This window comes from Sinohyriopsis cumingii, chromosome 1 (assembly GCF_028554795.1).
Source record: "Sinohyriopsis cumingii isolate HCF-2022 chromosome 1, ASM2855479v2, whole genome shotgun sequence".
In the NCBI taxonomy this organism is placed as follows: Eukaryota; Metazoa; Mollusca; class Bivalvia; order Unionida; family Unionidae; genus Sinohyriopsis; species Sinohyriopsis cumingii.
The window spans coordinates 75,354,462-75,376,868 of record NC_142961.1 but is presented as its reverse complement, the minus strand read 5'-3'; the positions used below and the strand labels follow the sequence as shown (position 1 = coordinate 75,376,868).

At 34.9% G+C, this 22,407-nt stretch overlaps 1 protein-coding gene across 1 annotated transcript in view; it reads right to left on the bottom strand.

Annotated features, from left to right (window-relative positions):
- The window catches only part of LOC149807138 (uncharacterized), a 29,367-nt gene extending 20,673 nt beyond the window's left edge, over window positions 1-8,694 (bottom strand). The window contains exons 1-4 of the mRNA XM_089934301.1: window positions 8,492-8,694; window positions 3,647-3,847; window positions 2,085-2,245; window positions 700-764 (exon numbers count right to left, since the gene is read on the bottom strand). Of these exons, the coding sequence (XP_089790427.1) occupies window positions 700-764; window positions 2,085-2,245; window positions 3,647-3,811 (391 nt within the window). The 5' untranslated portion in view covers window positions 3,812-3,847; window positions 8,492-8,694. The remainder of the gene's footprint in view (window positions 1-699; window positions 765-2,084; window positions 2,246-3,646; window positions 3,848-8,491) is intronic.
- Window positions 8,695-22,407: the final 13,713 nt, after the last annotated feature.

Sequence of the window (22,407 nt, the reverse complement as noted above, 5' to 3'; positions counted from 1 at the left end):
TTTATCCCTGTAGCATCACAGTATTTTATCTCTGTATCATTACAATATTCTATCCCTGCAGCATTGCAGTATTCTATCCCTGTAGCATTACAGTATTCTATCCCTGCAGCATTACAATATTCTATCCCTGTAGCATCACAGTATTCTATCTCTGTATCATTACAATATTCTATCCCTGCAGCATTACAATATTCTATCCCTGCAGCATTACAGTATTCTATCCCTGCAGCATTACAGTATTCTATCCCTGTAGCATCACAGTACCGTATCCCTGTAGCATCACAGTATTGTATCCCTGTAGCATCACAGTATTGTATCCCTGTAGCATTACAGTATTCTATCCCTGTAGCATCACAGTATTCTATCCCTGCAGCATTACAGTATTCTATCCCTGTAGCAATACAGTATTCTATCCATGTAGCATTACAGGATTAAATCCCTGTAGCATTACAATATTCTATCCATGTAGTGTAACAGTATTATATCCCTGTAATGTAATCTTTTCATTTTTATCTTTAGTCATGTGTATGTCACATACACATGACAAGAGTGATAAAAAATAAATACAATTACACCCATTCCTCTATTAAAAATTTAGAAGAGGTGACAATAATGATTCCCATTTATCACCAAGTGCCTTATAACAGTGAGGCTCATAACAGTGAAGAATAATTTTAACTTCATATAGGTTGCACTTACGGCTGGAGTCCAGGGCATAGTCAAGGATTTCTGTATTATGTCTTGACAAGACTTTCTCTGCATTTCTGTAATACAATGTTTGAAAGTATTTTGGTATAAAGTGTTGTGGAAAATTATATTGTATATGGGAAAACATGCAATTTTTCACTGGATAATAACCTGATACAGATATAATAAAGAACCACATATTCATAAGCTAAAAATGATTTTTTGAAACTTAAGTATTTTAAAATAGAAGGTATTTACTTGTCCCAACATATAAAAAAACATTATTTCAAAGCTAGTATTAGCTCCTAAATGTAAAAATAGGGAAAAGTATTTACTGAATCTATAATATAAATTACTCATGAAATAGGGAAAAGTATTTACTGAATCTGTAATATAAATTACTCATGAAATAGGGAAAAGTATTTACTGAATCTATAATATAAATTACTCATGAAATAGGGAAAAGTGTTTACTGAAACTATAATATAAATTACACATGAAATAGGGAAAAGTGTTTACTGAATCTATAATATAAATTACTCATGAAATAGGGAATTTGAGGGCTTTTTGCCCAAGGACCTCAAAAAGGCTATGGACAAGCTACTTGAAATTGAATAATACATTTAAATATATTACAGGATTAAATCATATTTCTTTTCATTCTTTGATACATGTATTGCTATCTATTGTGTATGGCTTACTATAAAATGTTTATCTATCTATCTATCAATCTATCTGCATACATACATACATAATACATACATACATACATACATACATACATACATACATACATACATACATTCATATGTTTATAAATGTTAAATTATATTAGTTCATAGAAGTTCATGATCACATTAAATAATTGGCGACCAAATGAAGTGAACTTTGTATCAGTTAAATTAATGACAAACACGCTGTGAATTTTACATTAAAACGATGCAGCACATCTTCCTAGATTATGGCCGAAAACTTACAAGGCATTTAAATATTAAATTTCCTCCCAAAAAACGGTGTCCGAAAACAAATGGTGTCCGAAAACATATGGTAAATATGGTATAATGATTTCTACTTAAGCTACCCTTTGTCTCCATAGTAACATAAAACATACTGAATGCAGAAAGTTATAAGTATAAAAAACAAGAAATCTATTCAACTTGATTGCATATGTATAAAGTTTGGTAAAAATGCATGAACAATTTGAGTTACATGTATCCATCAAATATAAATATGTTTATGAACAGATCAATAAATGGATATACCAACAGCTATATCCCCACACAGCCACAGCCCAAACACACCTAATTACATACCAGGGACATAAACATGTAAAATCATTAACATGCAAGCTGATATAGTACCCAAGCAGAAATATAATTTTTTCCCCCTTTACTTACATTCCTTGATTTTTGGCTTTATCACGTATACTTTCAATGAAAAACTGAATCTCCTGTACAAGTCTGTCTCGAACACCAGGTGGTTCTGGCAGTGAAGGTATTGGAGTGACAGTCATGGTTTCTTCGCGATAATCCTTCCAAATTTCAAGTAATGCTTGGGTCTGTGTAGAAAGAATTTTAATTATGATTAATACCTATGAACCTTTGAACCTGGCCCCTTTAATCATAGAATATAAAGTTAATAAACATGAGTGGTGTGTGTGGTTTCTTGATCATAACCATCTCAAATTTCAAACAATCTTTTAACATAATGTGTAAGAATTAACTGATATAGTCAATATGTGACTTTGGATCCATCCCCAAAGTTGAAATATGTAGCTTTTATGGGGGATAACACTAATTTTAATCAAACAAAACTTACCCATCACTACTGCATAGCATTACTTTTCATGCTTAAATACCTTGCCTGTTCAGTGTGAACACTTCTTCCTACAGGGTGGAAGATTTTCAATAACACATGATCCACTCATGCATCAAACATAACCATGTACAGAAAAATCACCTTTTCTTTAGATGTCAATTACACCAGGACATCAGAGTGGGGTGGAAGGGGGGTATTCAGCAATAGTGATAGTTAAGAATTGCTTAATTAAAATTTCTGAAAGACAAAAATAAATAATGAAAGTAATTATGATGTCACACATGACACTCCCCTGCTTGTATACAACATTCTATATACATCCTCTCTGTGTATTTGCACAAGGTAAACAACAAAACCACTCATGAGGATTTACCTGACTTTTCTTAATATGGAAGACATTTCAATTGTTAAACATTTATTATTCTCAAGGAACAACACAGACACACACAATAACAACACATGGGTCATGGGAACCATTATTAAAATACAATAGTGAAAAGGAAAAAATACTGAATTGATTCTTAATTATTTAAATGAAAATGATACAAATATGTTGCATTATTTCTAAACACACAAGATTAACACAAAAGAAAATTTCTTAAGGGAAGACCAAAAGGCAGTGTTTAGACTCAACTAGCAATTTTTCTCTGGTGATGTTATGTATGACAACCATTAAATGACTGATCTGCACATAGGCATGTGAAGTCCACGAGTGGACTGTGTCTTAGGTTTGCGGCATAAAAAAGTTGTGCAATAGAGATGGGTAAGTTATTGTTGCTATTAAACAAGAAACTAGAGTGATATGTATGCAGTTACTGGAAACTGCATGGGAGTGGCAAAACAAGCATGCATGCATGCACACACATACTTGCAGTCATGTGCAGAACAATATTACATATGCACCAACATTTGCTGCCAAAAATTTGTTAAAACAGTTCTATAGAACACTTTAATCTCCTCCTGTAAAACATACTATGAAGTATTTTATACTACTTTCCAAAAGATTTAAGCATAAAATACTAATACTGTTGATAATGACACCATTGAAAATAAATAATATATCCCAAGGTCTCTGAATCTTAATTCTAGCAAGACAAAAATGGTAAAATTTACAATTTGTACAGTGGAAAATAAACCATACCTCCTGGTGTAGCTCCAGAGATTGATCAACAAGGGATTCTCCCAACATGTTCTTCACCTCCTCCTTTTCATGTTCAGGGACATGCTGCTCTACCAATGTCCACAGTGATATTGGTGGCTGGTATGCCTCCAGGTCAAATGGTGGGAACTCCATTGGTGGAATCATGGCCAAAATTTTCTCTCAGAGTGTGCTTCTTTTTAACTGCAAATTAAAACAACCAAAACATTTAACACTGGATGCAAAGAATGTTCTGACTACTTTTATTAGGTATTCATAATGGTTTTAGGACATGTTCTGCAAACTTACCAGTACATTAATGGCTCTTAACTCATTCAGTTCTGGAGGTTTTTGTTGTTTTTGCCTGAAATGCGAGTAGGAAACACATTTTGGGGGCTATTTCTGAATACATCCTAAATACATCGACTTTCAACAGATTTTCCATTAGCCTAATGCCTAGATGTATTAGAAACATCATTTTCCTTTGGTATTTTGCTCACGCATGAGCAGAAGGGTAAAAGTTGGATTTTGTTGTTGTTGTTGTTGTTGCTTAATGGACCTACCATTTTCGTATGGAGACCACTCTTTATTCCAAATGCCCACCTTATCCTAGTTTTTGCAAAGGTTCACCTGTCTGTGTGCAGTTCAGACTGGTCTGCCTTAAATCTGAGGCCAAAAGGTCTAAAATCCAGACATAAAATTAGATTCCGACCATAGGTGAATTTTGGGTGAAAAAAAACAGGTCCAAACAATTCGGTTTTTCCCTCTGTATTGTGTAGTGCAACTAGAACATCTAGATTATTTGGTATCATTGTAGAGCTAAATCTGTCTGCTTTTTTGCAATACCAACCACTTTGGTGTATCTTAAATGACTTTGATGCTGCAGAGCTCGGAAGTAGGGTACAGCCTCATCATGCCTACAGGCGGGATTGGGGCTGAATGACTTAAGGATGTTTGCTGGTGACCACATGTACATTTACTGTACAATTCACATTGAAATAATTAGTCTATTATTTTCTTAGTGTTACGAGATAATGCATTAAATCTAGGCAAAATAGTGGGAGACATCTGACATTGGTGTGATAAATTTACTGGGCTGATCAAATTTCATAGCCCAATTTTCCAGACCAAATCAGCTTCTGTGAATGTGAAAAGTTGGACAACTGCTGATTTCTAACTCTGATCCACAGCCATGCACCTCACAGCTCATACTCTCCCAAAATATACTGCTGCCATAAGGCTGTTTTGAGCCCAGTACCATCTGCATCTTTGTGAAATGAATGTACACTGATACAGAAGCACATTGGCTGGATCCTACACTATATATATAATCACTCATTGAAGTGAAAAAAAAAAAAAACAAGGCAAAAAGAACCAGATTGGTTGCAGGCTTGGAGGTTCATTTTGTTTTGTCAGCGATATCACTTGGTCAAAAGTTTTTTCACTGCTACTTCACTTGTTTCTCTTTATTTTAGTTCTTGCTTCATAAGAATCAATTTTTATGTGATTTTATATCATTAAATTCTCAAGTTTTGTGTTTTAATGTACTATCAAGACAAAATCTTGTTGGAACTTCCCTCAGAATAAGGCTCCCTTCATTTATGTTTTGATCATCCCTCATAATAAGGACCCATACTTATATTTGGAACATCTGTCATAATAAGGCACTAACCTCACTTATAGTGTGTATAACATCCCTCATAATAAGGCCACCCATTACATATAAAGTGTGTAACATCCTTATAATAAGGACCACACACTTATATTTGGAATATCCCTCATAATAAGACCCTTCCACTTATGTGTGTTATGTCCCTCATAATAAGGCCCATACACTTATATTTGGAACATCCTACATAATAAGGCCCCCCTCACTTATAATATGTGTAATAACAAAAAACTAAAAGTATTACAGTAATAATAAAAAAACGGAACTCATTCAACAATACCAGATCTCTATCTATGTTATTTAAAGCCAAGGACAAGTGATATATTATGCAGGTCAAGATAAATTTTTTTTAAAGTTACTAATCCAGGACAAGTGGGTTTTGTTCTTTTCTTTTATGTTATGCTGGTTATGCAGTTTGCATAGTGCTAATGTTTTTATATATTATTCCTGTACAGTCCCCGATGAATGAAGTCATCCATGTATTACTGCTGTCTTTAAGAAAAGAGTAAGGACTGATGCCAGCAACTAATGCCTTCTATCCCTAGAATGCCTGTGCTGCAAAATGTTAGAACATGTCATTACCAGGAACACAATTAAATACTTGGACAACAACCACATTTTGACTGACTATAAATATGGCTTCCAAGTGAGAAGTTACAAGACTCAACTCATCACCTTAAGTTAGTTCTCAAAGAAACTGTTTCCAACATAGACAAAAGGTAGGTGGCTATAAAAAAATAATTTGCTCTGACTCAAAATTCACTTGCCTTACAAGGTGCTACTTTTTACTTTTATTCTGACACAATTTTGTAACTGAAACAAAAATAAAATAACAATGTGATAAACATATTATACTTCTGTGTGCATTTTCCTCTCATAATAGTGAGCTTCTGAAAAACAATTGTGTGACCTTGTATTCTAAATTTATGATTTATTTGATTTCATTAAAAGCAATGCTTTCTATGGTCTATAAACCAGTACTCAATAGTTATGCTGCAACATTTTCCTCATTTTCTTTAGGAAAGTTGAAAACTGAAATGAAGTCAGAGAGGCTTTGGTCTCTTGTTTTATATCAATCATAAAAAATGGTAGCTTTAAGTTTCTTATATTCATTTCATGCCATAGTATTGTGACTGTATCAAAATTATAGAAAACACTTTGTATGTCAACACTCACTTTGTATATCAACAAAACCAATTTTTACAAGTCATTAATCCCTGTGCTTAGCTTAATTGTTAAACAACTGCATAGGTCTGACAATATATTTAACCACTGATGCTTTACCAAGTGAGTGTGAGTAAGGCACAGTTCATTTTTACAAACACAAGACAAGTGGGTGCTAATCGGAGGAAACAAGTGAAATATGAAGAACAGAATTAGTACTATTCCTCATTCATCCCTAACAGGCTTCACTGTCTATAAAAAGTTAAAGCTTTCAATACAATTAGCAGATTAAACTGATGACCTTCATAAGGCAGAGGAACTGCAATCAGCAGAAGGCTGAATATTACAAATTTACAAATCTTTCAAGAAACTTCACAATGAAAATGCAGCATTTTGTCAGTGTGCTCAATGTTTCTTTCAGGCACATTAGATAACACTTTTTTGGTGATAAGTCCAATGGACAACACACTTAAAAAATGTGAGGTACCTGATCTAGATTTTGGGGGCTCTAGGCAATGGGCTATTCAAAATGTTTAGCTCTGCTTCATCATAGATTTCTCCAAGGCTTTGACTGTGTTTCCCAACAAAACTCAGAAACCACAGACTGACACAGTCAAACCTTTCTAAACATACAAAAACATGTCATCATTGAAGGTGCAACTTCAGACAAAGTCCCAGTGATGAGTGGGGTCCCACAAGTTACTGTCTTAGGTCCTCTGCTATTTCCACTTTCATCAACAACCTGCCTGATGGGCTCTTGTCTAGAACATGCTTTTGTTTACCAATGACTGTACTGTCTATGGACATATGAGAACCATGGAAGAGTGTACAGATTTCCATGCAGACTGTCACATAAGAGTGGGAAAAGGAATAAGGCACAGAGTTTCACACACATATTAGGTGAAAATCTCTTAGAGTTAGAGAGAAAAAAATTACAATTGATACAAGGTTGTATATGACCTGGTCAATATTCTAGCTGCCATCTAACTGATACCTCAATAAGAATGAGTTGTGCACATACTAATAAGTTCATCTGCTTTTATCTAAAACAGACTGCTTTAAGTACAGTTTGTTTCTCATGACAATAATCCTGTGGATACACATTCATGCACAGAGAGTGGTGGCATGAGAGTTCCTGGCACCTAAAGTCAATGTTCTTTAGTGACACCCCTATCAAGGTGCATGTAAGCAATGTTCTTTAGTTCTGCCACTACATTGCCACTGTGAACAGTTTACATGCCAGTTGCCAACCTCTTTCCTTCCACCTACAAAATATGTTTTGTGAAAAACTGCACCATTATACTGGTAAGCCCCCTTCACCTGGCACCTGGGGGCATTGCCCCCTCACAAGCAAAACCCCAATGCCAATACTGGTCACATCCACTGAAGCTGACTCCTTGTTATCCTTCAGATGGAAGCTGTCATTCAATCTCATCCGAGTTGGGGGTTTAGCCTAATAGCAGAGTGGGACAGAGAAAACTGTCAGTCTGGATATTGTCCCTAATACACCTATGAAAGCCAGACTAGTTGTACTGATGGTTGAAAAGCAATGGTGTCTTGCCTTTTTTCAATCTTGTTTTTTTTAAATTTATTCTTATATGAGGTCTCTACTCACATTCTTTGCTTGCACTTCATTTATTGCTATTACACATTTGTTTTAGAGTTTCTTTCCCTGTCACTATTTATTTTCGTTTGACATTCTTGTACATATTGTGTCAAATCTATTGAGTAACTGTCCAGTTAACAAAATAACTTAATCATGAAGCTGTATTCCAACAAGTAACATTAGATAAAGCTTCTTCTATTTTTTCATGCAAAGTGGCCGTATAATATTGTCATGGTCTCATTAGAGTTAGAACTATTTTTCAAATTTATTTACTATTGTAAAGTATATCTCCACAAAATTATGGTTCATGCTTCTTTTAGTTTGCTTCTGAACATCCATTACAAGTTCATTCTCGGGTTTAGGTGAACATCGAAAACATGTTTCTAAACGATAAACTACTTGGGCTTACCGCCATCTTGTTGTCACCGTTGTTAAGACAACCAATGCGTCACCAAATGGATTAATTTTATTTGTTAACTGCACTGTATAGTTTACCAAATTTTAGATGAAAGAATGATTCGTAACCTACACAGATACTTCAATAAAGTATAAAATTCTCTTAAAATTCAAACAACGAGAAATTTCTCTCCCGAGGAACTCTCACAACACGTCTAAGTTATGTCAATATATAAATTACCTATGCTGAGAATATCCTGGTCATTGTATTAAAGTCTTAGTTTTTCGAAAAAAAATATCCAATGCAACACGTTTATTATAACTAATCGTAATCCAGAATAGCAATAAGTGGAAGCATATAGCTAAATTTAGAGCAAAAGAATCGAAACTCAGTTCTTTCAAAACAGCCAAGAGAGAAAATTGCAATTATCACCGGTCCAATTTAGGTACAGTATAAAACTCAGCCCAGGAAGTTCATTAAAAAAAAAAAAGTACCTTACGCAGGTCTAGATCAAGCAATGAGTGTAGATGAAATGTTCAATATTATATTTTTCAATTTAATAACCTTGAATATACTGATTTAAGGGGCTGACCATAATATGGGTGCGAGGCTTAGATTCTCTATCTATCAAATTTCTTTATTGCTTTTTTTATCTCTCAATAATTTTTGTTTTCAAATAATGTATCATATAGAATATATAGTTTCTTTATGCTACGAATCAAAGCATGAATATTTTTGTATTTAGAACCCAAAAATCCCAATCACCCCCCCTTCCTACACTCGCTCAGAATTAAACGGTCAGCCCTTAAGTCATGCAACCTTCAAGAACTATTAAACCACACAAGTTACCATGCAATTGATGTTTCAAAGAATAAAGTTTTGCCACAAATTATTCTTCTAATGAACCCATTACAATGATATATACACACAAATTTTTCATAAACTAATTGCTTTCATTAATTGATACATGTATAATCTACACAGGTTTTTATGTAATATAAATAGAAATTGTATTTTCTTCCAATGGTTATGAGCCGCCCTGTAAATCTGCTAAGTCCCTGAACTTTAAACTATTCATGTACATGTGGAAAAACTTTCATTTTGCACATTTGCCATTCAGCCATGTTCAAATGAAGATGTCATTTTTTGCTCTGATGAAACCTGGTCATGTTTTCATATCTTTATTGCCAATAAATATTATATTTTTCATAACTACAAATAATGTCTAAATCATGACATTTGTTGTCAATCTGATCAAAGAATATTCCAAACATATGTGGATTTTTTAATGTTTTTTATACTGATTTTTACTGATTGTCATATGAATATTGATATATTAAACACTTGTCAAAGAGAAAATATATGTATTTAAAGAACAGAGTCTCAAATTAAACTTTCATTGCTTAACATTTAAGTTCATAATTCTTATGTAAGTTCATAATTCTCAATCAGTTTTCTTTTTTCAAAGATTTATTATATTTTTAAAAAAAAAAATAGTACTGGACATTTACTATTTATCCATGTTAGAATGCCATTTTTTTTCTGCCACAAAATATATTCTTGCTTTCATTTCTCTATGGCAGATCATGTCATGCAATAAGTTTATAATCAATCAGATGGAGTCTCATAACTTTATTTTGAACATGGGGACAATTTTTAATAACTTTCAGATTTGGAAACATTTTTAAAAATACTTCTAATTGGATGAATATATTAAAACAATTTGAAGATAAACATAACCAATATTTTACTAAAAAATGTATCATCATGCTATATCTTCCAACTTCAGGTCAAAACTTTTATCAATACATTTTAATGGTGAGAACAAAGTTTTAATATAAAATAAAAAATTTAAAGATTCAAATTAAAGTCACCTTATTTCAATAATTTAGGTTCCTGCCCCTAATACAAAATTATATTTTATGATTTACACAATTAGAACACTGCATTTTCGTTAACACAGGTAAAATATAAATTCTTGATTCACTTCAATACTTATTTCTACACTGATTTCTGAACAGCAACATTTTCACATGATTTTATTCAAATGGAAATAAAGCAGCCTTATTCCTAGCAAATTATCTGTACACTTAGTGTGATAAATTATACACCAACACTACATCACTGCTGGACATAAGTGAGACAAATATTTCAATGTTTGGTGTACATAATATACATTATTTTGATTTCATCTTCTAATAATATCATGTTCTGGGCAAAAACAAACAAATAAAATTCATTCTCTTTTATATAAATATTTCTTCTTCTGCAGTTCACAAAATCTCAATGCTCTATCAATTCTTTTTCTTTTTCTGTCTTTCAATTATTAGTTTATGGCTTGCACTAAATGTTTCCTTAACTTAAAAGGTATATTACATGAGAGGTATTTCTCACATTGTAGTAGGGATTTATAATTAGTAATATGCTCCGACCAACTATCACAAAAGCTTCCTGTAATATCTGTTGTTGCAGTAATCTAACTGCATCAGAACAGTTTATCACATCATCTGTGTACATTAAAACACTTAATTCTTCAAACTTTGCCTTTGCAACATTTGCTTCTTCATTCTGAGGTTAGATCATTTACATACAAGACCACTCTGGTGGCCTATTGGTTAGAGCATCTGCCTCGGATGTGAGAGGTCATGGGTTAGATGCCTGGCCGAGTCATACCAAAGACTTATAAAAATGGTACTAACAGCTGCCTCGCTTGGCATGCTACATGTCTGCGGCATGATGCCCCAGTACTAGACATCACTATAAACTGCCACACTGCAGACATCGTAGTGATATGACTGAAAAATTGTTACAGCTAAATTAAAAATCCAAATCACACATACTCACACATTTACATACAACTAAATAAAACTGGGCTACAGTTGAAATAATTTGTCAAATTAGTAGTATTTCTAACACAATTTCTTAAGGATGTATACTCTGGCACATTTTTCTTAGTATATTTATTATTTTACCTTGAGGAACCTAAATGGATAAGTAATGATTACAGATTTCTATGATCAACTTTGTTGAATGCCTTTTTAAAATCAACAAAAAGGCAACAAAATCTTCCCATTCTTCTGGATAAGTACTTTTGGGCTGAGGCTTGTTATTAATAGTGTTATATTTCATTTTAAAGCCAACTTGTGCCTCATCAATGAGATTATTTTTCTCTGCCCAAGAGAAAATTATTTTGTTTAAAAATTTGTGAAAACCTTGCATAGTGTATTAATAAAGGATATACTTCGATAATTATTAGGGTCATCTCTGCTCCATTTCTTATTTATTGGGCAATAATGTTTTTACCCCATTCCTCGGGAACGTTACCAGAATCAAATATTCTATTAAAAAGAGAGTTTAGGGATGGTAAAACACTATTATTAGTCAATCAGTAACATATAATTAGAATCATATATGGTCCAGTTTTGTTTTTCATTGAATTTGTACTGGTTATGATCTCTTGACAAATTTAAAGAAATGAGTTTAAAAAAATAATATTGTAATCATTTCAAGTGAAATTGATCTAGTCTGAAATCCATCATAATTACAAGGCTGCATGTTTTGATCTAATATATAAAAAAATGGTTAAAGCTTAAAGTTTATGAAGAAGCATATAAAATCTAACACAGTTAATAGAAGAGTTTTCTGGATATACTTACAGAAATTCTGACACATTTGGCCTCATTCTTCAAACATGATGACTAACTTTACAAAATGAGTTAGAGGTTTGTCTTTGTCTTCAATTTATATTTGACATGTACGAAAATACAAGTCATCTAAAGAAGACATAATTCCATGGTCTACAACATGTGTAAAAACTCCTGCTGAAATTAACATATGGTCCAGCACTGTAAATTTGTACACCACTTATCATAGTTGTTAGTAGATGACTCAAAACTTATATACTACCTTGTATCAAAAGGCACATCTGATATCTAGTCCAATACGTGTACCAAAAGGCACATCTGATATCTAGTCCAATACGTGTACCAAAAGGCACATCTGATATCTAGTCCAATATGTGTACCAAAAGGCACATCTGATGTCTAATCCAATATGTGTACCAAAAGGCACATCTGATGTCTAGTCCAATATGTGTACCAAAAGGCACATCTGATGTCTAGTTCAATATGTGTACCAAAAGGCACATCTGATGTCTAGTCCAATATGTGTACAAACAGGCACATCTGACATCTAGTCCAATATGTGTACCAAAAGGCACATCTGATGTCTAGTCCAATATGTGTACCAAAAGGCACATCTGATATCCAGTCCAATATGTGTACCAAAAGGCACATCTGATGTCAAGTCCAATATGTGTACCAAAAGGCACATCTGATGTCTAGTCCAATATGTGTACCAAAAGGCACATCTGACATCTAGTCCAATATGTGTACCAAAAGGCACATCTGATGTCTAGTCCAATATGTGTACCAAAAGGCACATCTGATATCTAGTCCAATATGTGTACCAAAAGGCACATCTGATGTCTAGTCAAATATGTGTACCAAAAGGCACATCTGATATCCAGTCCAATATGTGTACCAAAAGGCACATCTGATGTCTAGTCCAATATGTGTACAAACAGGCACATCTGACATCTAGTCCAATATGTGTAGCAAAAGGCACATCTGATATCTAGTCCAATATGTGTACCAAAAGGCACATCTGATGTCTAGTCCAATATGTGTACCAAAAGGCACATCTGATGTCTAGTCCAATATGTGTACCAAAAGGCACATCTGATATCTAGTCCAATATGTGTACCAAAAGGCACATCTGATGTCTAGTCCAATATGTGTACAAACAGGCACATCTGATGTCTAGTCCAATATGTGTACCAAAAGGCACATCTGACATCTAGTCCAATATGTGTACCAAAAGGCACATCTGATGTCTAGTCCAATATGTGTACCAAAAGGCACATCTGATATCTAGTCCAATATGTGTACCAAAAGGCACATCTGATGTCTAGTCCAATATGTGTACCAAAAGGCACATCTGATATCTAGTCCAATATGTGTACCAAAAGGCACATCTGATGTCTAGTCCAATATGTGTACAAACAGGCACATCTGATGTCTAGTCCAATATGTGTACCAAAAGGCACATCTGACATCTAGTCCAATATGTGTACCAAAAGGCACATCTGATATCTAATCCAATATGTGTACCAAAAGGCACATCTGATGTCTAGTCCAATATGTGTACCAAAAGACACATCTGATATCTAGTCCAATATGTGTACCAAAAGGCACATCTGATGTCTAGTTCAATATGTGTACCAAAAGGCACATCTGATGTCTAGTCCAATATGTGTACAAACAGGCACATCTGACATCTAGTCCAATATGTGTACCAAAAGGCACATCTGATGTCTAGTCCAATATGTGTACCAAAAGGCACATCTGATATCCAGTCCAATATGTGTACCAAAAGGCACATCTGATGTCAAGTCCAATATGTGTACCAAAAGGCACATCTGATGTCTAGTCCAATATGTGTACCAAAAGGCACATCTGACATCTAGTCCAATATGTGTACCAAAAGGCACATCTGATGTCTAGTCCAATATGTGTACCAAAAGGCACATCTGATATCTAGTCCAATATGTGTACCAAAAGGCACATCTGATGTCTAGTCAAATATGTGTACCAAAAGGCACATCTGATATCCAGTCCAATATGTGTACCAAAAGGCACATCTGATGTCTAGTCCAATATGTGTACAAACAGGCACATCTGACATCTAGTCCAATATGTGTAGCAAAAGGCACATCTGATATCTAGTCCAATATGTGTACCAAAAGGCACATCTGATGTCTAGTCCAATATGTGTACCAAAAGGCACATCTGATGTCTAGTCCAATATGTGTACCAAAAGGCACATCTGATATCTAGTCCAATATGTGTACCAAAAGGCACATCTGATGTCTAGTCCAATATGTGTACAAACAGGCACATCTGATGTCTAGTCCAATATGTGTACCAAAAGGCACATCTGACATCTAGTCCAATATGTGTACCAAAAGGCACATCTGATGTCTAGTCCAATATGTGTACCAAAAGGCACATCTGATATCTAGTCCAATATGTGTACCAAAAGGCACATCTGATGTCTAGTCCAATATGTGTACCAAAAGGCACATCTGATATCTAGTCCAATATGTGTACCAAAAGGCACATCTGATGTCTAGTCCAATATGTGTACAAACAGGCACATCTGATGTCTAGTCCAATATGTGTACCAAAAGGCACATCTGACATCTAGTCCAATATGTGTACCAAAAGGCACATCTGATATCTAGTCCAATATGTGTACAAACAGGCACATCTGATGTCTAGTCCAATATGTGTACCAAAAGGCACATCTGACATCTAGTCCAATATGTGTACCAAAAGGCACATCTGATATCTAATCCAATATGTGTACCAAAAGACACATCTGATATCTAGTCCAATATGTGTACCAAAAGGCACATCTGATGTCTAGTCCAATATGTGTACCAAAAGGCACATCTGATGTCTAGTCCAATATGTGTACCAAAAGGCACATCTGATGTCTAGTCCAATATGTGTACAAACAGGCACATCTGATGTCTAGTCCAATATGTGTACCAAAAGGCACATCTGACATCTAGTCCAATATGTGTACCAAAAGGCACATCTGATGTCTAGTCCAATATGTGTACCAAAAGGCACATCTGATATCTAGTCCAATCTGTGTACCAAAAGGCACATCTGATGTCTAGTCCAATATGTGTACCAAAAGGCACATCTGATGTCTAGTCCAATATGTGTACAAACAGGCACATCTGATGTCTAGTCCAATATGTGTACCAAAAGGCACATCTGATGTCTAGTCCAATATGTGTACCAAAAGGCACATCTGATGTCTAGTCCAATATGTGTACAAACAGGCACATCTGATGTCTAGTCCAATCTGTGTACCAAAAGGCACATCTGATATCCAGTCCAATATGTGTACCAAAAGGCACATCTGATGTCAAGTCCAATATGTGTACCAAAAGGCACATCTGATGTCTAGTCCAATATGTGTACAAACAGGCACATCTGATGTCTAGTCCAATATGTGTACCAAAAGGCACATCTGACATCTAGTCCAATATGTGTACCAAAAGGCACATCTGATATCTAGTCCAATATGTGTACCAAAAGACACATCTGATGTCTAGTCCAATATGTATACCAAAAGGCACATCTGATATCTAGTCCAATATGTGTACCAAAAGGCACATCTGATGTCTAGTCCAATATGTGTACCAAAAGGCACATCTGATGTCTAGTCCAATATGTGTACAAACAGGCACATCTGATGTCTAGTCCAATATGTGTACCAAAAGGCACATCTGACATCTAGTCCAATATGTGTACCAAAAGGCACATCTGATGTCTAGTCCAATATGTGTACCAAAAGGCACATCTGATATCTAGTCCAATATGTGTACCAAAAGGCACATCTGATGTCTAGTCCAATATGTGTACCAAAAGGCACATCTGATATCTAGTCCAATATGTGTACCAAAAGGCACATCTGATGTCAAGTCCAATATGTGTACCAAAAGGCACATCTGATGTCTAGTCCAATATGTGTACCAAAAGGCACATCTGATGTCTAGTCCAATATGTGTACAAACAGGCACATCTGATGTCTAGTCCAATATGTGTACCAAAAGGCACATCTGACATCTAGTCCAATATGTGTACCAAAAGGCACATCTGATATCTAGTCCAATATGTGTACCAAAAGGCACATCTGATGTCTAGTCCAATATGTGTACCAAAAGGCACATCTGACATCTAGTCCAATATGTGTACCAAAAGGCACATCTGATGTCTAGTCCAATATGTGTACCAAAAGGCACATCTGATGTCTAGTCCAATATGTGTACCAAAAGGCACATCTGATGTCTAGTCCAATCTGTGTACCAAAAGGCACATCTGATGTCAAGTCCAATATGTGTACCAAAAGGCACATCTGATGTCTAGTCCAATTTGTGTTCAAACAGGCACAACTGACATCTAGTCCAATATGTGTATCAAAAAGTACATCTGGACATCTAGTCCAGTAAGTGTAGCAAATGAAACATCTGGACACCTAGTCCAATAAGTGTAGCAAATGAAACATCTCGACATCTAGTTCAATATGTATACCAAAAGACATACCTGCACATCTAGTTCAATATGTGAACCAAAAGGCATACCTGGATGTCTATTCTAATGCATATACTAAAAAGCATTGTCTTGATGTCTAGATCAATATGAATACCGAAAGGTATACCTGGACATCTGTTCTAATACATATACCAAAAAGCACACCTGGACATCCAGTCCAACATGTATATCAAAAAGCATATCTTGATGTCTAGTCTAATACATGTACCATAAGGCACATCTGGATGTCTAGTCTAACATATTTACCATAAGGTACATCTGGATGTCTAGTCTAACATATTTACCATAAGGCACATCTGGATGTCTAGTCCAATATGTGTACCATAAGGCACATCTGGATGTCTAGTCTAATATATGTACCATAAGGCACATCCAGATGTCTAGTCTAATATATGTACATTAAGGCACATCTGGATGTCTAGTCTAATACATGTACCATAAGGCACATCTGGATGTCTAGTCTAATATATGTACCATAAGGCACATCTGGATGTCTAGACTAATATATTTACCATAAGGCACATCTGGATATCTAGTCTAATACATGTACATTAAGGCACATCTGGATGTATAGTCTAATACATGTACCATAAGGCACAGCTGGATATCTAGTCTAATACATGTACGTTAAGGCACAGCTGGATGTCTAGTCTAATACATGTACATTAAGGCACATCTGGATGTCTAGTCTAATATATGTACATTAAGGCACATCTGGATGTCTAGTCTAATACATGTACATTAAGGCACATCTGGATGTCTAGTCTAATATATGTACATTAAGGCACAGCTGGATATCTAGTCTAATACATGTACATTAAGGCACAGCTGGATGTCTAGTCTAATACATGTACATTAAGGCACATCTGGATATCTAGTCTAATACATGTACATTAAGGCACATCTGGATGTCTAGTCTAATACATGTACATTAAGGCACATCTGGATGTCTAGTCTAATACATGTACATTAAGGCACATCTGGATATCTAGTCTAATACATGTACATTAAGGCACATCTGGATGTCTAGTCTAATACATGTACATTAAGGCACATCTGGATATCTAGTCATGCACCATAAGGCACATCTGGATGGATGTCTAGTCTAATATATTTACCATAAGGCTCATCTGGATGTCTAGTCTAATATATTTACTGTAAGGCACATCTGGATGGATGTCTAGTCTTATACATGTACATTAAGGCACATCTGGATATCTAGTCTAATACATGTATCACAAGGCACATCTGGATGTATAGTCTAATACATGTACCATAAGGCACATCTGGATGGATGTCTAGTCTAATATATTTACCATAAGGCACATCTGGATGTCTAGTCTAATACATGTACCATAAGGCACATCTGGATGTCTAGTCTAATACATGTACCATAAGGCACATATGGATGTCTAATCTAATACATGTACCATAAGGCACATCTGGATGGATGTTTAGTCTAATATATTTACCATAAGGCTCATCTGGATGTCTAGTCTAATATATTTACTGTAAGGCACATCTGGATGGATGTCTAGTCTAATACATGTACCATAAGGCACATCTGGATGTTTAGTCTAACACATGTACCATAAGGCACATCTGGATGTCTAGTCTAATACATGTACCATAAGGCACATCTGGATGGATGTCTAGTCTAATACATGTACCATAAGGCACATCTGGATGTTTAGTCTAACACATGTACCATAAGGCACATCTGGATGTCTAGTCTAATACATGTACCATAAGGCACATCTGTATGTCTAGTCTAATGTATATACCATAAGGCACATCTGGATGGATGTTTAGTCTAATATATTTACCATAAGGCTCATCTGGATGTCTAGTCTAATATATTTACTGTAAGGCACATCTGGATGGATGTCTAGTCTAATACATGTACCATAAGGCACATCTGTATGTCTAGTCTAATGTATATACCATAAGGCACATCTGGATGGATGTTTAGTCTAATATATTTACCATAAGGCTCATCTGGATGTCTAGTCTAATATATTTACTGTAAGGCACATCTGGATGGATGTCTAGTCTAATACATGTACCATAAGGCACATCTGTATGTCTAGTCTAATGTATATACCATAAGGCACATCTGGATGGATGTTTAGTCTAATATATTTACCATAAGGCTCATCTGGATGTCTAGTCTAATGTATATACCATAAGGCACATCTGGATGGATGTTTAGTCTAATATATTTACTGTAAGGCACATCTGGATGGATGTCTAATCTAATACATGTACCATAAGGCACATCTGGATGTCTAATCTAATACATGTACCATAAGGCACATCTGGATGTCTAATCTAATACATGTACCATAAGGCACATATGGATGTCTAGTCTAACATGTTTAACATAGAGATACCATGGATGCTTTGAAAGTTATGCTCCAGAAGCAAAAAGTACAGGTAAAGGATGGAAGGATGAACAGACTGAAGGACAAAAGTATTTAATTATATAGAAACAGAAGGATGGTAAATAGCAAAAGGCACATGTAGACCACTTGTCCAGTATATGTATAAAGTTTCAGAGTGATAACTTTAGCAGTTTGAGATGTAGACATCATGTCCAATATACATACCAAGTTTCAGTCATATCTTTAACAGTTTAAGATGTAGACCTCTGGTCCGATATACATACCAAGTTTCAGAGTCATATCTTTAACAGTTTGAGATGTAGACCTCTGGTCCGATATACATACCAAGTTTCAGAGGGATAACTTTAACAATTTAAGATGTAGACCTCTAGTTCGATATACATACCAAGTTTCAGAGTGATAACTTTAACAGTTTGAGAATGCGGACCTCTAGTCCAATATACATACCAAGTTTCAGAGTGATAACTTTAACAGTTTAAGATGTAGACCTCTAGTTCAATATACATACCAAGTTTCAGTCATAACTTTAACAGTTTAAGAATGTAGACGTCTAGTCCGATATGCATACCAAGTTTCAGAGTCATAACTTTAACAGTTCAAGATGTAGACCTCTAGTCCAATATACATAACAAGTTTCAGAGTGATAAATTTAACAGTTAAGATGTAGACCTCTAGTCCGATATACATACCAAGTTTTAGAGTGATAACATTAACAGTTTGAGAGACATGCTCTAGAAATAAAACAATAATGGAGAGATGGAACAACCCTGGACAAAATAATAATGGAGAGATGGAACAACCATGAACAAAATAATAATGGAGAGATGGAACAACCATGGACAAAATAATAATGGATAGATGGACTAAACATGGTCAAAATAATAGGTAAAAAGTTTGAGAGATATGCTCTAGAAATAAAATAATAATGGAGAGATAGAACAATCATGGGCAAAATAATAATGGATAAATGGACCAAATATGGTCAAAAGAATAAAGGAGAGATAGACCAAACATGGTCAAAAGCACACAACTAATGAAACTGAAAGATGATGGACAGATGGACCCAAAATGGACAAATGCGTACAAATATTGAAAATGCAAGATTCTGAAGAGCAAAAGACACATCTAATCCACTAATCCAATATATTTACCAAGAGATACATCAAACATTTTTAAAATTTAACTCTCAAAGCAAAAAGTGCATATAAGAAATTAATGATTGAACAGAAAATTTGACAAACATATTGAAATTTATGAATTTTGAAAGCAAAAGGCATGTGGGCTACTAGTCCAATATTTCTGCCAAGTTTCAGAGAGATAACTGAAACTTCCTTTAAAAAAAATGATAACTTCCATTAATAAGAAACTTCCTTTAATAAAAAATGATAATTTCCATTAATAAGAAAGAAGCCACACAAACGTTTACAATAACCTCAAGATATCAAGAAACTCACATACCAAAGAATGACATTAGGATCCACTTTTTTGCAAAAAAACAGCCAATTCTGTTATTCACTTTGGCTACTTATCTTTCCTGCCTTTTATATGATTAAAGTTTTCTTATATGCAGGAATTGTTTATAGCCAAGATTTATTAATAGATAGAATTTGTTAATAATATTTATTAATAGGTAAGATTTGTTAATAGGTAAGATTTGGTAATTTGTTGTTGTTGTTGAGTTTAATTATAGTGGCATGCACACAATTGTGCATGTGCCACTTTTTCTGTCTGCACTGCAGCCTGTTAGTTGTTTCCTTATGGGTTCAAGGAACCCTGATAGTTTGGCCTCAATCTGTGGGTCCATAAAGGTCATTTACAATTGAATGGTTGGCTGTCACTAGTGGGAAGGAGAGCTCGCGAATGGTCCTGGTTGCTTTACATCGCTGGTTTCTTGTTCCATTTGCCTTGTGTTTCTTGGTTTTTGTGTGGTTTTTTTTTGTCAAAATGTTCTAAAAAGGGGGGGGGGGTCTATGCTGTTTATAGAGGTTGTTAGTAGAAATCATGTATGAAGAGAGATTTTCAAGGTTATTATGGTATTACTAGTCGAGGTGTTTAGGGTGTGCTTCCTACGTTATGTTATTTATAAGTTTTTAGATATTGCCTGTTTAAGTTATTTATTTATTAATGTTTTTAGAGATTGAATGTTATTTATACTTTATTTAGCAAGAGACCGGAGTCCTAGCCGATTACACGGTTCGTTAAGAACATCTAGGACCGGAGTCCTAGCTGATTACTCGGTTCGTTAATGACATCTAGGACATCCGATTTTGCGGTTTCCTTAGTTTTTTATAGGTGCTTCGTAAGTGAATTATTTATTAATATCTTTTATAAAACTGAATATGTTATGGGTTTTTATGTGGTGGCTTCTAAATTTATTTAGCTAGTTACTGGGTCTTTTGGTTTTGTGGGGATAGTAATTATATCTTGTTCCTAAGTCCTGCTGAGTCTATGAATTTATTTATATTTTTATATGCTGATTGTTTATTTTTGTTAGAGTCCATAAGTAACTCTGGGTATGTGTGTGGTGATCCAATCTCTTTTTGGTTTTTGATAAATATTTTCCTAGCAGGTTGATATTTTGGGCATATATTGAACATGTGGTGCAGATCTTCGGTGGTGTGGCAGTTAAAGCAGTTAATGGTTGCTGGTTTTGGGTCCTATAAACCTTCCAAAACTGCTTGCTAGTTTAGTTTTTCCATTTATTATCCTGTTTATGGTTTTCTGTTCTAAATAGGTACCCTTAGGTAGCTGTATGTTCCTATCTACGTTTTTTTGGGTTTCATGGTGCTTTTTACCTTTTGTGGAGGAGTTCCAAAAATCTTGCCATTTTTGGTCTATATATGTTTGTGCGAAGCTTAGTGCTTCTGTAGAGTTATAGTTAAGCTTGATAGAGTTTTGATCTCCTAGTTTGCTTTGTGCAACTTTGTCTGCTGTTTCATTGCCAGAGATTCCAATGTGCGACGGTATCCACATGAGCTTGACTAATTGATGTGCTGTGGTGATATCGTCGATTAATTGGCATGCTATGTTGAGGAATTGTTCCCTAGAGTGTGTATTGCGATTTTGGATCGATTTGATAACGCTTAGGGAATCGCTTATAATGACTGCTTTAGGTATTTGGTTGTCTTTGATCCATTGTAATGATTCAAGTATAGCCCAGAATTCAGTGGTGTAAATGGAGCAGTAGTCAGGTAATCTGGATCCCATTTGTATATTGAATTCAGGGATGGCTATTGCTGCTGCTGTTCTTGGTGGGTTGTTTGTTTTTGATCCATCGGTATATATTTTAACATAGTCCAGGTAATTTTGGTTGATTTCATTTACCAGTACA